At 52.3% G+C, this 20,317-nt stretch overlaps 7 protein-coding genes across 7 annotated transcripts; 2 read left to right on the forward strand and 5 right to left on the reverse strand.

Annotated features, from left to right (window-relative positions):
- Positions 1–265: 265 nt before the first annotated feature.
- On the forward strand, positions 266–2,006 carry BDV59DRAFT_195060 (glycoside hydrolase family 140 protein; the record flags this gene model as incomplete). Its single annotated transcript, XM_073692492.1, has 5 exons — positions 266–695; positions 750–858; positions 895–1,246; positions 1,417–1,895; positions 1,928–2,006. 5 exons carry the CDS (start codon positions 266–268, stop codon positions 2,004–2,006), a joined length of 1,449 nt encoding a protein of 482 aa, XP_073545072.1.
- Positions 2,007–2,173: 167 nt separating this feature from the next.
- On the forward strand, positions 2,174–7,806 carry BDV59DRAFT_184721 (putative Rho guanyl nucleotide exchange factor). Its single transcript, XM_073690738.1, has 3 exons — positions 2,174–6,462; positions 6,528–6,797; positions 6,860–7,806. The coding sequence occupies exons 1-3, from the start codon at positions 2,314–2,316 to the stop codon at positions 7,589–7,591; spliced, it is 5,151 nt and encodes a 1,716-aa protein (XP_073545073.1). The 5' UTR covers positions 2,174–2,313; the 3' UTR covers positions 7,592–7,806.
- BDV59DRAFT_184727 (major facilitator superfamily domain-containing protein) lies at positions 7,799–9,538 on the reverse strand (the record flags this gene model as incomplete). The annotated part of the gene is made up of 6 exons (XM_073690739.1): positions 7,799–8,333; positions 8,415–8,619; positions 8,673–8,735; positions 8,806–9,139; positions 9,204–9,248; positions 9,320–9,538. 6 exons carry the CDS (start codon positions 9,533–9,535, stop codon positions 7,982–7,984), a joined length of 1,215 nt encoding a protein of 404 aa, XP_073545074.1. The 3' UTR covers positions 7,799–7,981.
- Positions 9,539–11,372: 1,834 nt separating this feature from the next.
- Positions 11,373–15,566, reverse strand: BDV59DRAFT_184761 (GTPase-activating protein). The gene is made up of 3 exons (XM_073690740.1): positions 14,407–15,566; positions 13,986–14,337; positions 11,373–13,933 (listed from the first exon to the last, which is right to left on the reverse strand). Exons 1-3 carry the CDS (start codon positions 15,215–15,217, stop codon positions 11,665–11,667), a joined length of 3,432 nt encoding a protein of 1,143 aa, XP_073545075.1. The 5' UTR covers positions 15,218–15,566; the 3' UTR covers positions 11,373–11,664.
- BDV59DRAFT_184765 (uncharacterized protein) lies at positions 15,554–17,120 on the reverse strand. Its single transcript, XM_073690741.1, has 2 exons — positions 16,748–17,120; positions 15,554–16,667 (listed from the first exon to the last, which is right to left on the reverse strand). The coding sequence occupies exons 1-2, from the start codon at positions 16,991–16,993 to the stop codon at positions 15,792–15,794; spliced, it is 1,122 nt and encodes a 373-aa protein (XP_073545076.1). The 5' UTR covers positions 16,994–17,120; the 3' UTR covers positions 15,554–15,791.
- Positions 17,121–17,469: 349 nt separating this feature from the next.
- BDV59DRAFT_209792 (putative cell wall organization protein/glutathione transferase) lies at positions 17,470–18,614 on the reverse strand (the record flags this gene model as incomplete). The annotated part of the gene is made up of 3 exons (XM_073695458.1): positions 18,459–18,614; positions 17,656–18,405; positions 17,470–17,591 (listed from the first exon to the last, which is right to left on the reverse strand). The coding sequence occupies exons 1-3, from the start codon at positions 18,580–18,582 to the stop codon at positions 17,470–17,472; spliced, it is 996 nt and encodes a 331-aa protein (XP_073545077.1). The 5' UTR covers positions 18,583–18,614.
- On the reverse strand, positions 18,604–20,134 carry BDV59DRAFT_96355 (uncharacterized protein). The gene has a single exon (XM_073697404.1). It carries the CDS (start codon positions 20,094–20,096, stop codon positions 18,873–18,875), a length of 1,224 nt encoding a protein of 407 aa, XP_073545078.1. The 5' UTR covers positions 20,097–20,134; the 3' UTR covers positions 18,604–18,872.
- Between the last annotated feature and the right edge of the window lie 183 nt (positions 20,135–20,317).

Genomic DNA, 20,317 nt, shown 5'->3' on the forward strand with positions numbered 1-20,317 from the left:
ATCCGAGGGAAGGGGGCAATTTTCCACGAATTACAGCGGCAGAGTCTAAGGGGGTTGAGATATAGCACACCTGAACATCCCCGCACCTGTTTAATCCTTCTCGCAGTGCACTTTCTAGGTCACGGTAGTGTATTGTACAATTGAAGGGGGGATTTTGCATTCGAGAAAATGACCTGCGTGCTCTTAAGTAGGAAGCTTTCCCCACGTTGCCAACAATCATCTACCCCTCTATCCAAGCGACTTTAGGCCAGTTACTCCTCTAGCCATGATCATCCGGCGTGCTTTTCCGTGTATCATACTATGTATACAAGCCATAGTAGCATGGAAGGCACCCGCTGAATATGCCGTAACTCCGTCTGGGAATGGCAGGTTTCTCCAAACAGCAAGCGGAGCACCATTCTTCTGGCAGGCGGATACGGCATGGCTGCTGTTCCATCGCCTCAACTATACAGAGGCGGAATTATACTTGTCAGATCGAGCTCACAAGGGCTTCACGGTGGTTCTGGCTGTTGGTTTCACCCAGATCGGAATTGACAGTCCCAACCGAAATGGAGATCTCCCCTTCATTGATAAGGATGTCAACCAGCCAAATGAGGCGTACTGGGCATACGTTGACTCAATCATTGAGTTGGCGTGGAAGAAAGGCATTCGCGTTTGCATGGTACCAGCCTGGGGGAATTATGTTCATGATAGCGGTAAGTTTTGTCTGGCTTCTAGGGACACAGGCCAGAATGGCTAATTCAGGGTAGCAAACTCTCCCGGTGTTCTAAATACAAATACGGCGCCTGCATTTGGGAGATTTATAGGGCATAGATATCCCTATCTCCCAAAAACACTCGTGGCAGATACCAATCCATGGTGGGAGAATAAGACGGCTGTCAAGGATGACTACAGTCACGGGGGCGTTCCACCCACGTACGAGGTGACAGATTGGTCTCCTGTCTATGATGCCCTGGCAAATGGGATTGTGGCTGGGGAGCGACAAGCGATCGCAGAAGCGGGCAGAGCATCGCCTTCCACATGGTGGCCATTGATGACAATGCATCCTACAAATCAATGGTTCCAAGGAGGACCGCTGGCACTCGCCCACGCGTTCTTCGGAAACCGGTCCTGGCTGACACTAGATACCAGTCAGTCTGGACATACTGACCACCCCCCAAATCCACCGATCCCCTGGTGGAATTGTCGTCGGGGCTGGGAACCGGTTGAGCTGATGTATGCGGCGGGGTCGAACGCGGGGGGTCGCGTACGACCGGTGATTGACAATGAACCGCATTATGAAAACCGATATAATAATGCAGATGATACCTATACCGCGTGGAATGCAAGCGATGTTCGGATTGGAAGTTGGCAAGCGGTCTGTCTCCCCTTGTGCGGGTCACACTATGGCCTTCCTCCGCTGACATGGAGATATAGATCTTTTCCGGAGCGGCCGGGATCACGTATGGGGCCAATGCAGTGTGGCAAATGGCGATCCCGGGGACTTTTGCGTCAGATGGCAGCGGACCGAGTAATGACTGGCGGAGTGATCTGCTGCTACCAGGGTCCGGTCAAATGCAATGGATTCAGAAAGCTGTGCTAGGCCGAGGGACAAAGAGCTTCTTTCAGCGCGTTCCAGCCCCAGAAATAATTATCGGGGACCCTGGAACAGATGACTCCCGGGTAATGGCGATGAGAGATGGCAATGACAGGTGGATTATGGTGTATAGTCCGAAGGGGATGGCATTCCGGATTGACACGAGTCGGCTGTCGTCATGTCGGGTACAGGCGCATTGGTATAACCCCTTAACGGGGGAGTCTATATCTGTGAAGTATGGAGCATGTGGGACCCAGTATTTGAAGCAGTTTACTCCTCCGAGAGATGATCAAGACTGGGTGTTGATGTTAGAGAGGGTGTGAGTGGGTGGATGTATATAGTACAAGGAAGTATACAAACGGGGTGCATCGTGACCACGGCAGACTCGACAGACAATCAGAGCATGATACCTGGAATAAATTCATTCTAAGAATACCGGTCCGTTATTAGTGTAATCTCATCTAGTATCGTCTTCCAGCCTTGATGGTGCTCGGTGTATATGTACTGCTAGGGCTATACTTCGACCCCACACGTGCCCCCGCAGAGCCTCATTTCCCTCTTTCGTCTCACTCTCACTTCTTCTCTCTCTCTCACCATCTTCTCTGCTCTCCTCCTCTCCTCTTCTCTCCCCTCGACCTCTCTTCTCCCTCTTCTTCTTTATCCTTTCATTCTCCCTCGGGCACCGTCTTTCTCTCCTCGTCCGCCCACTCCCCCACCCCCCTCTTTTACCCTCCATCATGGCCTACCAGAATGGCCAACAACAGCCATACGACCACCACCCTTACGACTACAACCACCCTCCTTCTCTTCGTCGAATGCCCAGCTACAATGTCGGCGACGACGCTTCTCTCTTTGCCCGTACCACGGAGTCTCTCCCAACATCCTCCACCGTGACGACAACATCAACATCAACATCCACCGACCCTCGATACGCGCATCTCTCTATGCCTTCACCCTCATCAGCCTCGCCACAGATCTCGCGTGACCGAGCCTTCTCCCAGTCCAGCTATCAATACAACTATACGTCCGCCGCGACTACGTACAGACCTCAACAATATGCATCTCCCTCCACTCCATCACAACCCTCCCTCGGCTATAATCCGCTAGCCTATTCGACCCTGAACACATCCACCCCTCATCAGCCCTATAACCCAGCTGCCTATCAACCTGCAAATGTCGCTTCTCCGATTACCCCGTACGCCGTGCCTCATCCCTCCTTACCTCCGCCGCCCCCGCCACCATCACTGCCCCCTCGAGGCCCTGAACATCCCTACGGCGCGCGTCAATCTGTCACTTACGGCTCTTCCTTCAACCCTATGTCCCCAACCGCCACCTACGCTTCCCCCACAACCCATCCTCACGCGTCAACGTCAATTTCAACCCTATACCCCTCAACCACGACATACGCGCCCGTGTTGTCATCCGAGGGCATACCGGATCAACCTCCGGAGCCCCCAGCACATGCATCCCTCGTTGAGGACCCTTATGCCAAGATCCACTCCGTGCCCACTCCCCCCATGCATCAAGCTCAGCCACAGCACTCGCCGCGAAGGACCGACACCCTCACCAGACACCCTCAGTCTCGTCCACTCCCCGGTCCCCCGGTCCAGGCGGAGGACGTCGATGGAGTTGGCACCCCCAATGGTGCTGTTGCTGGGCACCCAACCCCAGAACCGTTGGGATACGAGGATCTCATCAAGGAGGTAGATGCCGCGGTCAAGGATACCCAGCTCTCCAGTGCATCCTTCCGGCGGCATCACCGTCCCTTGCATGTCGACACCGCGGGTGCCGCCCCGGACGGCCCCGGTGGCGATGGCTCCATGCGATTGTCCCCGGACGAACGACATACCCACACTAATGGCAGTATTGCGACGGGCACCGGCCAATACGTGAACTACGATGCCTACAGCGACGACAGCGACGCCGAAGCTGCGGCCGGCCTGGCCATGCTGCAGATGGCCGACGAAGAAGAGCGGGCCCAGGCCGAACGACTGCAGGGTCGCTCTCGGAGGGAGACCAATGCTTCCCTCGGTCCGTATGGATCCTACTCCTCTGTCCATGGCCCCTCGCCGCACCCCGACAACGAGACCACCCCCTACGGTGCCAGCTATCGCGCGCGTCACTCGTCCTACGATAACGCAGACTATGACGATCGCAATGGATCCGACCTCGGACGCCTCGCCCCGACCTCCGGCTCAATGAGAAGCTCGAACATGTCTGCCGACTCCCGCGGCGACTACTCCGATGACTACGAATATCCGCCCTTCACCACGGACCCTGGCTACCCTTTCCAGGATTTCACGCCCCATGCGCGCGTGGATGCAGGGGGTACCGGGGGTCTGGCCGAGCCCGGTGCCTATGCTCGTCGGATGAGCTTCGACTATGGTGAGGAGGAGGCGGAGGAATCCCCCTCCCATCCCCACTCCTCCCCCCAGTCAGATAGTGAGGGTTTCGAAGACATGGGAGAGCCGGGGGATCTCTTCTTCCATCCCGGCATGCGACCCCTGCCCCCTGCCCCCGTGGAACCGGCCAATTCGAGCTTGATCCCCCACCTGATGCCCGCGGGGACCTACCGCCATCAGGAACAGGCGGACTGGCAAAGTCCCACCCAGTATACACCCTCTCACCTGCCTGTTGCTGCCGACTCGCCTTCGCCGACCGTGTCCAGCCCCTCGCAAGTGCCACGGTCGACGTCCTTGTCGAGTCATCCAATTGGACCCCGTGCTGACCCCCCCATCAGGTCTAAGACCGACGCGGATCGGGCCAAACACAAACAGCAACAGGAGCTGTTGCGCCAGCAGGAATATGGCTCCATCGTTGATGCCTCCCCTCAGGCCGATATGACCCTCGATCTTCCCACCATCCCCGCAGGTCGTCGCAAGAAGTTCAACCCGGCCAAACTCTCCTCCGAGCAGTTCCGTCGCTGTGAGGAACCCTGGGCCCTGAGCGCCATCCTTGCTTGGATCCGCGAGCTGAGTGAGGACGAGACAGACCTCAAAGAGCAGGCCATCGTCGACGCCATCGTCGCCTTGTTTACCCACAAGGTGCCGACCATGAACATCGCCGATGCCGAGACTCTCGCTGCCCGTGTCGTCAAGAATATGATGGAGGAAGAAGCCCTCGTCCAAGACGAGGAATGGGTTAAGTTTGGTAGGGGAAGGCTATCAGGCGTCCTTTTCCAGATCACAGGCACGGGATGCTATTCATCGCGTCTGCATGAGCAGGAGAACGAAGTATTCGGGCGATGCTACTCCCACCATTGTATGCGCACGCTCAAGAAGGTCAACCTTAAGGCGCAGATGATGGAACCCCAAAAGAAGGCAGAGGACTGGATGACCTTCTACAAGGTGTCCAAGGAGCTATTGGAGTCCCATCCCAAGAAAGAAATTGACCGCCAAAACAACCTTCACGAGATCGTGACCACCGAAGATTACTTCATTTCTCAACTCGACGTTCTTCGGGAACTCTACCGAGACCGGCTGGGGACCATGCAGCCGTCTGTTATCAACCCTAAGCGTCTGACCAAGTTCTTGCATGATGTGTTCGGGAAGGTCGATGCCGTTAAGAAGGTGAACGAGGACCATCTCCTTGCGCAGCTCAAGTATCGGCAGAAGGAGCAGGGCCCATTCATTGCTGGTTTCAGCGACATCTTCCGCGAGTGGATCCGAAAAGCGAAGGCAGTCTATGTTGACTATGCTTCCACATTCCCTTATGCCAATTACCTTGTCCGCAAGGAATCAGAGAGAAATATCCACTTCCGACAGTTCCTCAACAGTGTCCGCGAGCTCAAACAGTCCAACCGCCTCAGTTGGGATACCTATCTGAAATCGCCCATCACGCGAATCCAGCGATACACTCTCCTCCTGACCACCGTCCATAAGAATATGATCAAGGATAGCGAGGAGAAGACAAACCTGGCACAGGCTATCGACGAGATCAAGTTGGTCGCCCTGGAATGTGACAACAAGGTCGGAGAGATGAGCAAAAAGGTTGACCTTGTAGAGCTGTCTTCAAAACTTCAGCTCCGCCCGGATATGAAGAAAGAAGTTGAACTGAATTTGGAACATCTGGGACGCGAGATCATCTTCAGGGGAGACTTACAACGACCCGGAACTCGTACTCGATTCTTGGTTGACACACATGCTATTCTTTTTGACCATTATCTGGTTCTTGCGAAGACCTTTACCGCTCGTGACCCATCCCGGACTGTCAAGTACGAGAGTTATGATGTATCAAAACTCCCCATCCCTATGGACCTCCTAGTCCTGGAGAGCACCAACGACGATCCCGTTGTCAAGTCCTCGGTTCGTGGTGTTGTGGCCACATCGGTCCCTCAACAGGCAGCTGCACGTGGCGGAGTGCCCTTAAATCAGGCAAACAGTGGCAATTCGACAAACACGACGAATGCATCTTCTGGCAAGACGCTGGTCCCAACCACCGTTCTCGACTCTAGCAACGACAAGGTCTTATACCCTTTCAAGATCAAGCACCTCGGCACCAATGGTACCTACACACTATATGCGTTCTCCGCTCAAAACCGCAGGGACTGGTGCGAGAAGATTATCGAAGCCAAGACGAAGCATGCAAATGCCCTTTTTGCCCAGAATGCTGAGCCGTTTAGACTTCGGGTGCTTGCAGATACGGCGTTTGCGAATACGGAGCACTCGCCGTCCAAGAGCGTCACAATCAAGGGCACTCCTCTAGACAGGGCAATCAAAGAGGTGGAACAGAGGTACCCTGCGAAATCCCGCCCGCATCCAGTCTGCCGCAGTAACGTGCATTGTGCCACAGTCTTTCAGCAGCCCGCTGGCCGGATGATGTGTGCGGTTGGCACCGACAATGGAGTGTACGTGTCCGAGTACAATAATCCCCGCGGTTGGGCTCGGGTAGGTTTTGCATTCTTCCACTATTCTGTATATTCCGAAAGTGTCATTATTCTAACAACTATAAGAGTATTCCCATTTCACGGGTAACCCAGATCGCTGTTTTCGAGGAGTTCAATCTGTTTCTTCTTATCGCAGACAAGTCCCTGATCGCTTACCATCTGGACGTTGTGTGTCCTGCTAGCGGCGTGTCGTCACCGAGCAGTACTGATTCGGCTCGGCGGGCGCCACAGAAACTGTCTGGGGCTCGAGAAGTGGGCTTCTTTGCTGCTGGACACATGAAGGACCGCACCCTGGTCATGTACAAGAAGCGGGACGGCCTATCATCCACGTTCAAGGTACGTTCCTAGATATCATCGCAATCTGTCGTATGCACTGTTGGCGCTAATCTCGAACGTAGGTGCTAGAGCCAGTTCTGCAAAAGTCAGCCACGAGTAGAAGCAAATTTTTTTCACGGCGGTCGCAGACGGAGTTCTTCCGCGAGTATGACGAGTTCTACATACCCGCGGAAAGCTACTGCATCAACATGTTCCATTCATCCCTAGCAATTTCCACACAGCGCGGAGTTGAAATCCTCACCCTCGATAAGAAACAGTCATGGTCGGTGCCCGATTTCCGATCCGAGACGGCCCCGGAGGCACAGGCCCGCCTCAGCAGCATCGCCAACCGCATCAGCGACCTCCGTCCCTTGGGCATGTTCCGTCTGAGTGACAGCGAATTCCTGGTCGTTTATACCAACTGTGCTGTATATGTGAACAAGCACGGCGACGTGTCACGCAGTGTGGTCATGGAATTTGTGGGTCGCGCTCACTCCGCTTGTCTGTACGGCAAATTCCTGATCCTTTTCAACGACGATTTCGTGGAGGTGCGCAACGCCATGAACGGCCGCCTCCGCCAGGTTATCCCCGGCCATAACGTAGTGTGTCTGGATGACGGCAGCAGTCTGCCTGGGTCTGGGGCCAACAGCGTACCCACCTCTGCCGGTGGTGCAGTGAACCTGTCCAGCGGTCTGTCCAATGGGGTCGCTCTGGCCAACACCGGCCACACCGTCAAGATCAGCATGCAGCATCCTCAATATGAGCGAAGTCAGATTGTCCTCGAGCTTATTGAGAATGAGGGGCAGAAAGACTGATTGTGATATGATCTTTGGTTATGTGGGACATAACATTGTCGGTCGGTTCTCTCCTCATATTCATGATAGATCACTCTGACGATGCGGATTTTGAGCTCTTGTTTGTCCTTTTTTGATGCCATCTATACCCCTTTTTTTTGAGTTTTTACGATGATTCCGCGTTTCATACCTTAAAGACCTACGTGATAGAACCACTCAATGCATATTGAAAGAAGCCTTTCGTATAGTTCTTATCAAAAGTGCATAACCTACGTTGCAGGCAACACAACTCCCCGTTGACTCACAATACGGGAAAACGTATATCTCTCTTAAGTAACTAAAGATGGTTCTGTCCATCATTCTCCAGATCCACTTTAGAGTCGACCATCGATGATTTGGGCCTTTCGAACCTCACACACTATTGCCCGTGATCGCACCCCAGATATAAATCGCCCAGCTTGCTAGAGTAAGTATCCCAAGTACACCACAGCAGACGATGGTGGTCCACCTCGTCCGCCCGATATGCAGCACGAGATGGTTTTCGCGCAAAAGGGCTAGATGACCGGGCCCTTTGGAAAGTCGTTGTCTTCGCGTCCACTGTAGAGGCGCTAGGCTGGGGCTGACCAGTGCACCAAGAAAGATGGACATGCCGAAAGCCATTGCGCAGAAGGCCATAACGAGGTAGACTTTCACAACTCCTACGTAGGAATCATTATCGGCATCTTGGATGGCGCCAGTTATCATTCGGACAATGATGTTCACCCTGCATTTGACTGCCTGTTAGGATCTGGATCGATGGATGGACGGGTCGGGAAGACGGATGAGGACGTTTGCAAGGGCGTACGTTGCGTTCATGGTCTCTTTCAGAGACAGGGCGGACCCGAAGATGGATTCCTCCCATAGGGTGGTGCGGAAGCTGTCCACTACCGCTGTGGGTGCGATGGCCTTTACAAGAGCATAAATCACGAATGTGACGATAGTACCGGGGATTGATACTGCAAAGTTGAGTAAAAGCATGCTGACGAGTAGGCTGCTCGCAGATATCAATACTAGGGTGAAGTCTGTTAACGTATCTAGGTTTGAAGAGGTCCTTTGCACTTACGGACTGTCGCACGATTACCACAGACGTCTAAGAACATGCCCAGGAACGGCATTATTACCAGACCTAGTACACATCTGTCGTTAGGATATAAACGCAGAAGGTACTCTTCTTCCTTGGGACACGTCCAACTCACCTCCATACTGAGAGGCTGCACTGTACCATCCAGCAGTGACGGTGTCGACATTGAATCGCTTCTCTGCTAGCTCTGTAGCGTTCTGGCTGAAAACAGTAGCAAGGCTTGATATCCATAACGAGATACCCATCACTGACCAGAACATCCACGGCAGCTGAAAAATTTTCTGGAACTTGAACCTTGCTTTTTGCAGGTTTTCACCGGTGGCACTGTCCTCTGGATCCTGGTAGTGTCGCAGGCGGTATCGGTTCAGAAGCCAAAATATTATCGTGGCGATATTCCCGAATATATTGACAAATACTGCTACCCAAAAAGACCATCCAAAACCACGGCTCTAGATCATCAGTACAGCCCTTTGAATTAATTCATCTACAAGAATGTTTTGTTGGAAAGCTCACCTCCGCGATGACATTTGCGGTAGCTTTACCAACAAATCCACCAAGCTGCATCCCAGGTGTTAGGAATCAGTCCTGAAAAGGTGAAAGGATACGAACAATGAAAATTGCAAGCATACGGCGCTAGCTGCTCCTTCGAAGCCAAGAGTGGATGCGAATCCTTGACTAGGAGGGAACCAAGAAGAGAACATCTTGAACCCAGCAATTTCCGTTGAAATATGACCTAGGGCAGCGATGATCCTCCCCACGATCATGAAATTGAATGAGCGAACCGTCGCAGCTGCTGCAATCAGGATTGACCCAACGGTATATAGCAACTTCCCGTACACCATCATAACTATTCCGAAAGATAACCGTAAGTTCAATCAGCCAGAGGCAATAATATACAGCGAAGCTAGAAAAGAAAGCCTTCGCTAACCGGCACCTCCAACCTTGTCCGTCACAATGCCGCTTAGGAGTAGTAGTATCGTGGCCATAAAGTCTTCACTCGCTTCTAGTAAGGAGAACTGGGTATTGGAGATATCAAGCTCCTGTTTTAATGGTCAGTACTCCTGCCCACTACCTCTAATCGCCTCACAGAAGCAACATACCGACTTAACTGTGCTCTTCATTGCTTTTGTAATTCCAGAGCTCCAATTTGATGAACAACTGATGCAGCAGATAAGAAACACTGCACCTACTCGGACAAGCAGGGGAGTGCGAACGCGTCCATTCTCAGGCACACTCGAGCTGCCTGCTTCCACACTGACAGTGGACTTTGCTGGCTCCATAAGTGGTGTAGTGCTCATCGAGTAGAGGAAGTAGGAAGTGAGACAGTGAATAAGGGTCCATACGTGGTAAACTCGCTCATCCGCCTCTGCTTTATTAGAACAATCAGACACCGCCAGAAGCGACCCTCCATGATACATGGCCACGTGCAGTGAGTACTCGGGCAGATACGAGCCCATGCTTTCTTATTGGATCTGCAGCCAAGAAGCAGGAGCTGGCGAGGGGTTCCGTATAGAGGCCCGTCCCGCCGGTTGCTTTCCAATTAAAATCGAAGCAATACACCAGGTTGGGCACGATTTTTCAAGGTTGCTATGCCAAGAAGCCTTCAGAGCGGGGTTCCAAAATTTGTTCAGTATGTGCCTTCGCCAGGCCGGGGCTATGTAGTACGTATCTTAATGTTAACACGGATCACTATATGTGTTAGTATGTCAGTACATAAGAGGTAAACCATTTGGTTTGAGACGACCAGGATCATCCTAGTAAAGTAACCGGATTTAGATATGAGTATCCAAAGTACCATTAGTAGCATGTAAGTTCGGAAAATAGGCGAAATTGACTTGCGCATGCAGATTCGATTGACTCTCTGCCCCGGGGTATGGAGTTAAATTGGGATATATGTGCCGTAATTTAGCTTCAGGCTGTGGTACATAATGGCTTCGATGCTTCTTCCGGTTCTACGGCAAGCTAGTTGCTACGAGCAATGCTTCAGTTTTGTTTAGGCTTGCTGTATTCAGACATAGCAGGTTCCAAGAACAAGACGCAAGAATGCTGACTGACCGATAAAATATATTCATGATCCTGAAGCTCTAGTATTAGACTTTACAATATGAAAGCAGTAAGTTTCCACACATGTTCAAGAGCCGTCAATCTGACGTAGTCTTTGTTGGCATCTTGAGGTTGAATTAGCCGCATCAACGCTGACTAGGACGTAGGGTAGATCTCAGCAATTCACCCAACAATGTACGGATGGGAAGCGGGGATACTCAATCATACCTGTGTCCGCTGCGCAATCTTATACTTTCTGAACGATCCCGCAGTAGGCGCCGATGTAATCCTCTCACGTCGAGCCAAGCAAGAGTGGCGAGACATCCGTGCGTGGTCAATCATGAGTCGCAACCCGTGGCGGACATCATATGGTGCAGTGGAAGAGAGATCAGGAACTGTCTACGTCCATTATTGTGTTCTTCACCATAAGATAGATAGAGTGCAAATTCCTGGGGCAGTTCAGCGAGAGAAGTCGGAGAAGTAAGGGACACGCAGTGTAAAGCGGCGATAGTCCGCGTGATTCTCCCAGTAATCAGCACTTTTCCGCAGAAGACAACTGTTTCAGGATTCTGACGATTAGTAGATAGGACACTGGTCCAATAGAAACGTCCAGAGAATGATTTACAAGGCACTGTACATACGCCGAAGTCACACGCAATGCATTGCTGTATCTCTAGTGTTCAATGTTATATAACATATGGTATGCTGCGTATAACCACAAGAAACGTCAAGAATCGACAATAACGCCAATGGGGTCTCATCGCAATATTCAAGCTAGAGCAGGACAATGGCAAAAACAAAGAAGATAGTACAGACATGCAAGGCTCCTCCATGAAAAACAGCGACACGGCGACCAACAGGCCAAGGAGCATTAATATTCTTAATAAAGTGGTTTCTGGAAATGGGTGTGCAGAGACCGAAACTATACACTTCATGAGTCGAACTCGACCACCTTGCTGACAACGCTATCTTCCGGTTCCTGTCTGCTGGATTCAGGACTAGAGGGGGATGGCCCGCCGTTCTTTTCCTCCCCTGATGTGTCGGTTTGATGTCCATCCTTCCCATCGAGGAGAGACGCTTCGTCTTTGCCTCGCACGCTGACGACCTCAGCACCCTCCAGAAGGTCGCGGTCGGCCTCACGAACACTCCTGCGCTCTGGGTCCGCACCGTACGCTCCTGCTCCCCAGCTGGAGATGCCACCCACCATCGCGGGAGCGGCAGGACCACCGGTAGATGGATCATAATCCTCGTCTTCGTCCTCCTCGTCTTCATCGCGATTGAGAGCGTTGCGCTCCAATTCACGTTGGGCCTCATCCATGCGCTTCTTCACTTCGGCCGCCATGCGAATACCATCCGTGACGATGTTATCAAGGACGCCGCGGAGACCTTTGCCTGGCGGGACGATACCGCCTGAAGCGCCAGCGGGGGATACGCTCGAAATCGAGCCCATCTGGGGCTTCGGGACATTGATGTTCGAGAAAGTAGTCAGGTTGGAGGACAGGGACGAGACCATCGACGCCGGCTGGGGGTAATCAGAAAGGTGGAAGGATTGGGGGAAGAAGCTATCAAAGAACTGTTCCAGCAACTCATCCGCCAGGATGACCATGCGGAAGGTTGGAAGCGTGATATGGAGAGGGTTGTTGGGGTCAAGGGCTGGGTTCGCAGATTCAGAAACACTCCGATGATGCTCTGCGTTGGATTCCGCACTTGTGTCGAGTCTGTGGGAGGGTTTTGGGTCGCTTTCTGAAGTCTCGGGTTTAGTCCCAGTCTCATCACCAACATCAATCAAGTCTTCCTCTTCATCGCCAATACTGAAGGAACCCAACTTGTCGGCGGTTTCGTTGGCCCCCTTTTCCGCGGGTTGGCTTTCGGGATGGGTCGGATCTGCGTACTCAAAGCATCTACGAATGAATGAGCTGACGCTTCCCAGGAACCTCTCGTCAGTGCTCAGCTTGTCCTGGTTCATCTGGCCTGAGGGGTTCCGACTAAAATCTTCGGTAGACTGAGTGGGTGTAATGGTGCCCTCAAAACCCCGTCGAGAGAGGAATAACAACGCTTCAGACATCCTTAAGATCCCTTCACGGTCAACCTTGCCAGTTCCACTATCGTCGTACAAATCGAAGAAGTATTGGATGTTATTCATGATGTCACGAGGTCCTTTGAGTCGTGCAAGACCGTTGACAACATTTTGCAAACTCATGCCTTCGGCCGGATCAGTGGCCCATTTGCGGAACAGGCGCTGCATAAACTCGTGATCTGCAGGTTCAGGTCTACCGGGAGGAGACTTTCCATACCCTCTCCAGCTGTTTGAATCAGCAGACTCTTTCCGCCCTGGACTAGGAGAATCGCCAACGGCCCATTTAGCCGTGGCAGCCAGAAAATCACGGAAAGCACCGTAGTCCATATGCGTTGGGCTTGGTCCGAGCCCAACCCGGCCGATTTCCCGATCCGCAGGTGGCCCCAGGACCGATGCGCGCTCCATTTTCTTCTTCTCGCGGCGTTTCTTTTCAGCCTCCAATAATTTCTGCTTCTGTTGGTGCTCATAGAGAATCTCATAGAAACGATCATAGATGACCCCGAGATCGTCCATACTCAGCTTCTTGCTGTCTGGGCCCAGGTTTCGAATCGAAGTCCGCTTGGCGAAACTTTCAATATTCTCCAACACGGCATCTTTATGCTTGGCACGTTGATCGACAATGGTTTGATGCGTGATGCCAGCAAACTCCTTGAACGCCACTACCATCAGTTCCTGGAAGCGGGTGATGGCTCGCAGTTTAGGGTTTTCAGATCTCGGATGGGCGGACTCGTCGAGGCGGGAGAAGTAGGACTTGAGAACGGAAATGAAAGAACCATCGTCCTGAATATCTAACAACTCTTCTCCATTAATGCGCAGGATCGCCAGGCCGACTTGGAACAGAACTTTGGGTCCCTCCAAGAAAAAGACGTCCAGGACTCTGAACGCGAAGACGAGGGGCATGGAGTTGATATAAAGTGAGAGGAACCACGGCAGGGACACAACAGACAACTGAACATCGGACTTGGTGAGGTGTTCCCAGAGAATGGGCATAGTCTTCTCCACCAGGGATTCGAAGACTTTCTGGTCCAGCAATGTTCCGTACATGGTCGTTGAGTAGTATCCTGGTAGAAGACGATCACAGAGGACGGAGAGAAGGAAGAAGGCTTGAGGCTCGGACATATAACTAGAATGCGACGTTAGGATTCGCTTCGACACATTGGCAGGGGTAAGATTACATCAACAAAGCAGCGACGACAATATTCATCGCCTGGCAGTATCCGATCTCAGCATTTGTCCAGCTGTAAGCTGTGAGGACCCTTCGTAGTCGTCCGATGCCCTCTTCGCTTTGAAAACCGGCATATTCCGGCAAACTTCGGTTCAGATCTTTTTCAATCTCATCGATAGCCAGGGACTCTTGGCCAGAGAACTTGGACAATGTTTCGGAATAAAGGTTTGGTGACCGAAGGCGTAGATACAGCGATCCGGATGTGATTTCCCAAATCTCTCCGCGAAGACGATTCGGAAGACCGACTCGGATAAGTTTATGGAATGTGGGTTGGCGGATGAGTGTCGCATTGCGGCCGTTTTCTACAGGAACAGACATTTAATACGCGACCATGGGGCGATAAAAGGGGAAGACGACGATGGTGTCCGTACCTCTGAAATACTCTCCCCATAGCCTCATTTTACTGCGATCCCGTAACTTGCGGGCATCACCAGGATAGCGGAAGATCATGCCCAAGCCAGCATCTGGGGGCTGGCGAGCGTCTGGGTTGTCCGCACTCTGGCCTTTGGACTTGGCACCGGAGAGTAAGTATTCCGAGTAACAGTCATTTACCACGACACGCAGTTGCTCGATCTCTTTCATGCCTTCCCGCAGACCTTTCTTTAAGCCATCACAGAACCGTTCGCAGGCCTGCCTGCTCCCAACCAGCTGGATGGTGAATCGCTGCGGGACAAAGCTCCCCGCTGGCTGTTTTCCCAAAGCTCCGTTCCACGTTGTCAATGCAAGTGAGAAAACATGACTGAGACTATTCAACCGCTCGACTCGTCGAATACAGCACAGAGGGATCGTGAAGCCATTGCCGGAGGGACCGGTGCCATTGGTTTGACCGGCCCAGTGGGTGGAGGCCCCATGGGTGGATGATGGTACAAAACTCGTAGGTTGAGTCGAAAAGCAGATAAATCGCTCGCTCAGATGGAGTCGACCGGCATAGCGGTTGCCGGCACGATCAAGATTGCGTGGCTGTTCGCGGTGAGAGGTTGACGGGGAGGTGTGAGGGATGGGAAGGATCAATTCAGCCGTAATCTCTTGCAGTGGATTCTGAGAGTCGGGAAGACGAAATTGCTGGCGAAATAGGGAGGATTTGGAGGGGTTGCGATCCGAAGAGCTCAGGGCCGGGATGTTGAAGTTGGCCGGGTCGATAAAGGACTGAGCTTTCTGCACGAGAGACGACCACTGCATCATGGTGTGGGTAGGATATAGAGACAGCCCACGACCAACGAACAGATGTAGAGGAAAAGTCGATCCCACCGGTCCTCGTGGCGACGATCAGCACTGATGTGACAGGTAGGAGAACCAGGGACTCCAGAGTATGTAGGCACCAGGTATCGAGGGAAGCTCTCGGCGGGAAGGGAGACAGAACCAAGAGATTCACTAATACAACAAACTTCAGATCATGGTAGAATACAGCGACAACATCCTTCCCAAGGGACAGTGGGAAGGGCGAAGGGGATGTGAGAGACAACAATGGACAACGAGAGTCAGTATGGAAGAACGAGGGATATTGATACGCATGCATGAGAGGAAGAGGGGGAAGTTCGACGGGGACGGGTTGCTTAGTCACCATCACGTGGGCTTACTCAGGCTTAGGTATGTAACTATGTAGTTTACTCCGTACTATTCTTGCAGAAGACGAAACTATCGTTGATCATGAAAACACCAGGAATTTTCCGACAATGACACAAAGTATGGAAACCAGCTCCACCCATGCATTCCTTCAATCAAACAATCTCCCAGTCCTAGCCGTGCCTACCCGAGTCTAGTTCTTCTCTGCTGGAAGCTCCTCAATGACAGTATCATCATCGCTGTACGCAGGAGGCAGATCCTCCTCATCCATCAAGCCCTGCTTTTCCGATTCATTGCCCTGCTCCAGTGACTCCTGGCGGGCAGAGCGGCGGTAGCGTTGCCAGAGGTAAACCAGCGTCTGACCAACAAGCATTCCCAATGCGCTGGCAGTCAGACCGGCGGACACGCCCAGGATGGCCGGAACGACTATAAAGCGGACCATCCGGGCAAAAGTGTGTCTCCATTTTGCGTGGTGGAAATGATGCATATGGTGGTGATGATGGTGGGGACGGCCAAAGCCATCAGCCATCCGGTCCATGTCTTCGGAGAATGGCGGCGGGACACGATCGGGACCGAAACCATCCGGACGAGGAGGGTGGTGCGGAGGGGGACCACAGCCATCCGGTCTGGGGCCCAGACCGAGCATCCGCGCTTTCGCGGCGGCGAAGAGAGCGCGCATACGGTTGAACAGGAGCCTCCTGAGACAGCGGGGCTTTCCACGACACTGTTTCCACGAGAGCCGATCAGGAGTAGTTTCTTCGATATCGGTCTTGGCCATGTAGAGGTTGCCCTCCTGGTCATGGATGAGGCTGATGGCTACGGTGTCGAGCGGAACTGGGTGGCCATCCAGATCGAGGACGGTGAAGCGAACCTCGACCATGTCCAGAGGTTCTTCCGGCGGGGACGGTAGAGGCATCATTTCGACAGCATATCCCAAGGAAATGGGCTCCGACTCTTCGCCGTCCGACAAGCGACGCTGAGTGGCGGTGATAAGAGTGGGAGGCGGCGGGGGGAAGATCTGGTGGCCGTTGGCCAGGAGAAATCCGCTATCGATGGAGAAATTCAAAGACTATCGTTGTTATCGTTAGTTACTTCAGGGATCCAACCATCGAAACGATATTCTCTTCTGCATCGCTGGGGGAACTATACCAAAGATGTCTGGAAACCATCGGTCCAGTGGACCTTGCCATGGCGCCCGACCTCACGGAAGGGACACTCGGTACAGAGAAGATCGACGTGCTGCTGTTGCGAAATGTGGGCGTCAAGAGGATGCAAATTGGAGAAAGCGTCTTCACCAGGGTTCGCGATGGCTTCTGCTTCGATCTCCGGGACCACCAGCAGAGCCTTGGCGCCCAGAGCGACCACGCTCCCCATAAGAAACGAGCGAAGGTTCATGACGAACGATGGGGGAGGGGGAAAGGGGGAAGAAGTGTTTAGCACAGGACCATGTAAGAAGGTCAGGAAGGACGATGATGAAGAGAAATAGATGGAGGATGAGCGAGAGCCAAGAGGCGAGATGGGGAGAGAGATGATGAAGAACAATGGGGGGCGGCAAAGGGAGAACGAAGGGGAATCTCCCGCGGTTGCCTGGGGCCAGACCGCGTGGATTGACCCCGCTGATTGGTCTCCGGAGCTGCGCGGGTGACGCAACAGTGGTCGCGCCTTCCTTCTTTGGGGTTAGCGCGGGCCACTTCATTGAGTACACGTCACGTGAGATCGACCGTATTTTTAGATCATCGAGCCACTAACCCTTTTTGGAATGCTTCCTGAGGCGTCCTGTTAGACTTATACAAAAGACTGGTCCAAAAAGACTGTATCCAGTATTCCGTTCAGCGTACACAGTACACCCCCTCCCTTAGGCAGTCCCCCCGCTATATTTTGACATAACCCACTCGCAATGCACCAAAATTCCCCGCAACACCCTCCTCCACATTCGGAACGGGCCCCATCGGAGTGATCGCTCGCGGGTTGATATCCCTGTGGCTCTTAGAATCTACATACGGAGTACACCTAGTCAGCATTTACTCTCTCCGATAGAACTTCTTCGAATCACTTACAGTTCTCCTTGATATGCTTGAAATCTGTTGAGTCCGCAAACCCGGGGACATTCCAATACAGGTTCTTCAGCCAATTGTTAATCACCGGGTAATCATGACGGATCGTTCCCAGATTGCACTTGAAATGCTGCACGTAGATCGTGTCAAACCGCACAATCGTGGCATATGCCCGCAGATCCAATTCTGTCATCTCCTTCCCCAGAATGAAGGGCCCGCCATTCTTGGCAATGAGTTCCTCCAGCCGATTGAGCGCTCGAAACACAACCGGGACTGCTGCATCGTACTTCTCCTGCGAATCTGCAAATCCCGCCTTATACACCCCTGTATTGAGGTCAGACTGCATCCACCCCGAGATCTCGTCAATTTGGCCGGCCAGATGGGCCGGGTACAGATCCAATCCCGGAGACTTTGGCTGGATGGAATCAAATGCAGTTGGCAGCCATCGTAACATCTCTTCTGATTCGTTGTTCACTATTGTCTCTGTCCACTTATCCCAGAGCACTGGCACCGAGTATCGACCCTTGTACTCCTTATCGGCTCTAAAGTAAATGTCATGGAGGTAGGGGCTCTTGTAAAGATGGTCGACGGTCGCGCCGGCGTATTCGCTATCTGACTGAGGAAATCTCCATCCAGGCCAGCCCTGCGCATCACCTTTTGGGTACGGCACAACCACAGACATGGGGAGAATATCAGTCAGACTGCGGAGATGACGGACCAGATTGACACGGTGTGCAAAGGGACAAAAAAGGCCTGTGAATCCCTGTGAGTAAGATTTTTCGTTGGAATATTCATGCGCATCCAACCGATGTATAGATGGTATCGACCCGCGACGGGTCTGAACGGTCCTTCTTCCGTAATGACACCATGCCAGCCATCATTTGTGCCGGCCTGATGGATAGGGCCAGTGCAAGAGGTTGACTCGGTCATAGACGTGGGGCAAGCTGCAGGTGAAGAATGATAAGTGTGATTATTTCGGAGCCAGGTAAGACCCTTGAATGAATTAGATGCTATTAAATATGTGTTCCGACAAGGTGCGGAGCAAAGAGGGAAGATGGATGACATCAATGTAACCCCCGCTACATACGCGAAGATATTACCCACCATATCAGTCCGGATTTCAATGAAAGAACGAGACTCCTGAGGTACTAAATATCATGAACAGGTATACGCCATTCAAAAAATCAAATACCAACAAAGCACATATACGTCAACATCCTTTATCCGTGCGCCACTCTATCCAGCTGGATCCACTGTCCCACTTCATACTCCACCATTTCCGGAAATCGAAACTCAGAAACCTGGTTATCTCGCAGCTTTTCCAGTACACCATGGGGTACATCATTGACCTCTATCCAACTTGCGTCTATGGGCTTATGTCTACCCAAGTGCCATAAGTATATAATTAAGACGGCGGCCAGGATGACCAGCCACCAATCGCCCCACGACTTCGGCCGGTCCTGTGGAAGGAGAGACGCTGTAGAAGTCTGTTCAGGCATTCGAGTGTCTGGTGCAGTCCCTGACTCCGAAATCTCAACTGGCAGTGCTTCCTTCCTGACAAACTGTGTTCCGCCGGCCGTCACCGGCATTGCAAGAGTAACGCGAATCGGGCTAACTCTATCCGGGAGAGGAAGATCAACTTTACGGCGTGGCGAGAAATGTCGCTTCCGCGGACTCTTCTTCTCTATAGGCTCTGCAAACCTACGACGCCAAAGATAGTCATACCAGGGCCCGAGATACACGGGACCACTAGAATTTAGCGCAAATGAGCGAGACCACCGGGCTCCGAACGGCTTACTCACCTTGGATATAGGGACGTCCTCCTTATCTTCTACCGGGGTCTCATCTGTCTGGACAGCAATCGAATTGAATGTTCGAGCCGTAGTCGATTCCATATTACTGGCGTCCAAGGCGCTACCATTCAACGACAGGAAAGCGGGATAGTATGATGCTGGAGAACTCTGATCATTTGATGCCCGAGAAGTTTGATCATTCAATATCAGAGAAATCCGGTCATTCAATACCAGAGAAGCCATCTGTTTCGCAAGGTTTTGATCGACAATGGAAAGCTTCGAGCACCAACATTGGTTGGGCTCTCTATCCTCTTTATCTCCTTGATCCTCGCCATTCAGAGGTTTTTCACATTGGCGCTTGAATTGCGGCTCGTCTTCATCGTCAGAGTCGACATCTGGTGATACATTTTCTCGGAACTCTGTCCAAACGTTGGAAGACACAGGTCGCGGAATTAATGGGCCTGCGATTGTCGTGTTGCTGTTGACATTGGTCATCTCTTCGGCAGGACTGTGTGTCAAGGCCTCCTCGAGGAATATCTGCTCAATTTCAGTATCAATAGTCACAACTGTGGGGGTGGAATCTCGCCTTGAGCTGTAATACATGCTCAGATGATTGTCGTATGTCGAATAGTTCGACCCGGATTCGCCCATATCGGCGTTCGAGTCGACCGAGGAGAGATGGCTTGCTGATGAGTCTGGCCGATGCAACACTGAAACGTCCTCACTGTAGGGGTACTCGATTTCCGGGAAGGTGCCGTATGAAGGAACCTGATCAAACATGTAATACGTCTCATTGGCAATTCGAGCCAACTCAATGGCCTTAGAGCCCATCCCAACTAACAACGCTTGCTCTTCCATTAGCATCTGTACAA

The sequence above is a fragment of the Aspergillus ambiguus genome (assembly GCF_047715705.1).
Source record: "Aspergillus ambiguus strain CBS 117.58 unplaced genomic scaffold BDV59scaffold_33, whole genome shotgun sequence".
Classification (NCBI taxonomy): domain Eukaryota; kingdom Fungi; phylum Ascomycota; class Eurotiomycetes; order Eurotiales; family Aspergillaceae; genus Aspergillus; species Aspergillus ambiguus.